The sequence below is a fragment of the Bos taurus genome, chromosome 18 (assembly GCF_002263795.3).
Source record: "Bos taurus isolate L1 Dominette 01449 registration number 42190680 breed Hereford chromosome 18, ARS-UCD2.0, whole genome shotgun sequence".
NCBI classification, from domain to species: domain Eukaryota; kingdom Metazoa; phylum Chordata; class Mammalia; order Artiodactyla; family Bovidae; genus Bos; species Bos taurus.
In genome coordinates this window covers 50,577,778-50,581,577 of record NC_037345.1, presented here as the reverse complement: position 1 = coordinate 50,581,577, position 3,800 = coordinate 50,577,778, and the positions used below count along the sequence as shown (strand labels likewise).

General features: G+C 51.3%; 1 protein-coding gene across 1 annotated transcript; it reads right to left on the bottom strand.

Moving 5' to 3' along the window:
- Positions 1-439: 439 nt before the first annotated feature.
- On the bottom strand, positions 440-2,811 carry ERICH4 (glutamate rich 4). The gene is made up of 2 exons (XM_002694996.6): positions 2,592-2,811; positions 440-1,120 (listed from the first exon to the last, which is right to left on the bottom strand). Exons 1-2 carry the CDS (start codon positions 2,763-2,765, stop codon positions 899-901), a joined length of 396 nt encoding a protein of 131 aa, XP_002695042.1. The 5' UTR covers positions 2,766-2,811; the 3' UTR covers positions 440-898.
- Between the last annotated feature and the right edge of the window lie 989 nt (positions 2,812-3,800).

Sequence of the window (3,800 nt, the reverse complement as noted above, 5' to 3'; positions counted from 1 at the left end):
TCCCTGATCTGGGAGGATCCCACTTGCTGCAGAGTCACTCAGCCCGTTCACCACAACTATTCAGCCTGCGCTCCAGAGGCCGGGAACTGCCAGCTACTGAGCCCACACACTGAAACTACCAAAGCACACGCTTGGGAGTCCGTGCTTCAAAACAAGAGAAACCCGTACACCGCAACTAGAGAGGAGCCCCTGCTCACTGCAGTAGAGAAAAGCCCACGCAGTAAGGAAGACCCAGCACAGCCAAAAATAAATAAATAAATATTATTTTTAAAAAAATACAAACACAAAAACAACAGATAAGAGAAAGGCACTCTGACCTCCCCTTTGGTGGTGGTTTAGTCCCTAAGTTGTGTCCGACCCTTTAAAAATGGTTAAAAGGGTAACTTTTATGTTATGTGTCTTATCACAGTAAAATAAATTTACAAATAAACAGGTGAAATTAGCTTTAGTCATATTTTTATTTATCCCAACATACCCCAAATATTATCATTTCAAAATATAATTAACTTTTACAATTATTGAAATACTGAATATTGTTTTTATCAAACCCAGCTTGGAAATTCAGCATGTGTGTTACACTTACAGCAGATCTCAGTTAGAGCTAGTCACTCTCCAAGTGCTTAATAGCCACCTGTACACATCTCCACATATTTGCAAAGACACCAAGAGTTTCTCTGCAAACCTCCCACAGCATCTAGAAACACACCCACGATTCAGGGACCCACCCCTCAATCTCATCTCAGACACTTTCAGAGAAAGCACTTGCTCAAGGAGCACATCACCGTACCAAATTGGACATGTGCAGGTCAGTTTGACCTGCAAATCCCTCCCTTCCCCTGGCTTCTTACATAAGTTTGCGTATCATTCACGTGTCCATTGGAAGCACACTGGCAGGGCCTCAGATAGTCATCTCAAAGTCAGGGGGGCGGTGGTGGCCAGGGACTGGACTGGAGGCCCCCTCCAGTTTCCCTTTCAGCTCTCTGTCCTCCTCCTCTTCCTCGGTGTTCTCCTCTGCCTCCTCTTCCAGGAAGGCCACCAGTTCCTCCCGCAGTGCCCCCATCTCCAGTCCCAGGCTGCACAGCTGGCCCAGCAGCTGGACATCCACTCGGCGGAGGTTCCCCTGGGGTGGGAAGGGGCAGTCATGGGTGTGCCACTCCAGACGGCAAAGGGTTAGTGTGCCTCTGCCTAGAAACCAGCTCAAGCCCCAACACAGATTCTTTGCCTAACCAAACTTTAGTCAGGATCCTGAACATTTTCCGGGGCCCATCAATACTTCTTTGTATCAGTAAAATCCAGTTTTGGCAAGAATCCCCCTCTTTGTATACATTTTGGGCTTTCCTGGTGGCTCAGACGGTAAAGAATCTGCTTGCAATGCAGGAGACCCCGGTTCAATTTCTGGGTCGGGAAGATTCCCTGGAGAAGGGAAAGGCAACCCACTCCAGTATTCTTGCCTGGAGAATTCCATAGACAGAGGAGCCTGGCGGGCTACAGTTCATGGGGTCATAAAGAGTTGGACGCGACTAAGAGACTAAAAACACCCTCTTCCATATCTGATCAGATTCCTCGTCCTCCCCCCTCCTCCATCCCCCAGGTAATGGCTGATCACCCTGGCCTGCCTTCAGCAAGAATCCTGCTAGATCAGTTTAGCCAGACTCCCCCCTTACCCCTGAGGTTGCCTCTTAGGAATTTTTCTTTTTTTTCCCCCCTTTTGGCTGTGCCACTTGGCATGTGGGATCTTAGTTACCCCACCAGGGACAGAACCCAAATCCCCTGCATTGGAACCTCTCTGAGGCTTAACTACTAGACCTCCAGGGACACCCCAGCCTCTTAGGAATGTTCTATCCCCTGACCCTGCTCCTTGGCTGTCAATTCCCAATTGCCCGTGCTATATGCAAGGTTCAGCCCAATCTCCCCTCTACTACAAAATCCCATCACAGCGGGTCTTTATACCTACAGCCTTGCCATCTTTAACAGGTGTCATCAATTACTTTTTCTTTAACAGTCCTGGCCCACAGCATGCGGGCGGAACCCTCACTGTGTCCCTGGACTCTGTCAGCCTGCTTCTGTCCTGTCTCCCACTGTCTTGGTCTCTCCATGTCATTGTCCCCTGCTTTTTCCACCTCTCTTGTTTGCTCCCTGTGTCTTGAGTCTTAGTCTCCATCTCTCTTATTAGGTCTCCCTCTCTTGTTATCTGTCTCCATCTCTCTGTCTCTACTTGGCTGTCTCCCTCTCTGTCTTTTTAGATCCCGTCTTTCTGTCTGTCTCTATTTCTCTGCCCTTGCCTTTGACTTTCTGCATCTCTGTCTTTCAGATTTAATATAAGCCTGTCTTTGGCTCTCCTTCTCTGCTTTCCATCTCTTGTCTCTCTCTCTCTCTGTCTCTCTCGGTCTCTATTACAGTCTCTCACTCTTGGTGTCATTCTGTCTCTGTCTCCATCTCACCCTATGTGTATCTGTCTCTGCCTCTGTTTCTCTATTCCTGTCTCTCACTTTCTGTCTTTCAGTCTCTGGCACCTTTTATTTTCATTCATCCCCATTCATTTATCCACTCCCCACTCCCCCATCTCTGATTCCTCTGAACCCCTCACTCACCAGCTCCTCCCAGATCCACAGCAGACTCTCCCTGGCACCTCCAGCGCCAGCCCCTGGGGACGCGAGGGTCTGACCCACCTTCTCCACTGGGGGGACTCCCCTCAGGGCCCGCGGGGGTGGGCCCAGCCCCGGGGGCACCAGTCCAGCCTGCCTCAGCTGCTTCCAGAGCTCCATAGCCTCTGAACTGTGGCAGCCAGTAACAGGAAGTAGCAAGGTCCAGAGTGACCTAGCCCCTGGGGAGTTGGGGGTGGGGGGAGGGGAGTAAAGGGCAGTGGAGGGTGGGGGAGCACCCCCTGGCATCACAAAGTCCGTTCTTCACAGAGAATCAGTAGCTTCGTGTGTGTGTGTTGGGGGAGGGGGGGAGGATGTATGTGTGTGTGTGTGCGCGCTTAAGTGTATGTGTGTGTTTTAATTGAAGTGTAACATCAGGTCTGCTCACGGGGATCCAGCCGCAGCCCCTCTGGCCGGAGGTCAAACTCCACCCCTCCCTGCCTCGTCTCAGATGGACCCTTCACGGGTGAGCGGCTGCCCCGCCTCTTCTTGCCCCGCCCCTCCTGGGTCCCGCCCACTGCTCCTCCCCAACGCCCCCTGCAGCCCTCTCCTCCACATACCTCTATCTTCCCCTGGTTTGATCCTTGCCCGTCTTCTCCACTCTGGCCCTTGCAGGGCTTCCCAGGCCCTGTGCCTGAGGAGCCAGGAGTGGCTTCCAGGAGAACGATCCCTCAGCCAGAGTGCCTCGGTGTCCAGACTGCTGGTCCAGGCTGAGCAGCAGTTCTGCCAACCCCGGACTTGTCCACAGACATTATCACTAGCAATTCAGGCCCCGCCATGAACTGCAGCACACCAGGCTCTTCTGTCCTCTACTACTTCCGGGAGTTTGCTGAAATTCATGTCCATCGAGTTGGTGATCGATCCCTGGGTTGGGGAGATACCCTGGAGAAGGGAATGGCAACCCACTCCACTATTCTTGCCTGGATAATTCCATGGACAGAGAAGCCTGGTGGGCTAAAGTCCACGGGGGTCACAAAGAGTCGGACATGGCTGAGCAACTAACATTTACTAATGCCAGTTACAGAACCTAGGCAGTGACTTACTGTACCAATCTTCAACTTTTCTGTATATTTTCAAATTGTCCTATTAAAATGTTAGGAAGCTGTGATGTTATTGGTCTCTGTCTCTTAGTGGAGACAGTTGATTCCTTTGGGAGAG

Coding starts and splice junctions, on each gene's coding strand:
- ERICH4 (XM_002694996.6), bottom strand. CDS start 2,765: ATGGAGCTCTGGAAGCAGCTGAGGCAGGCTGGACTGGTGCCCCCGGGG. Junction 1,121..2,591: donor TGTGGATCTGGGAGGAGCTG/GTGAGTGAGGGG, acceptor TTCCCACCCCAG/GGGAACCTCCGCCGAGTGGA.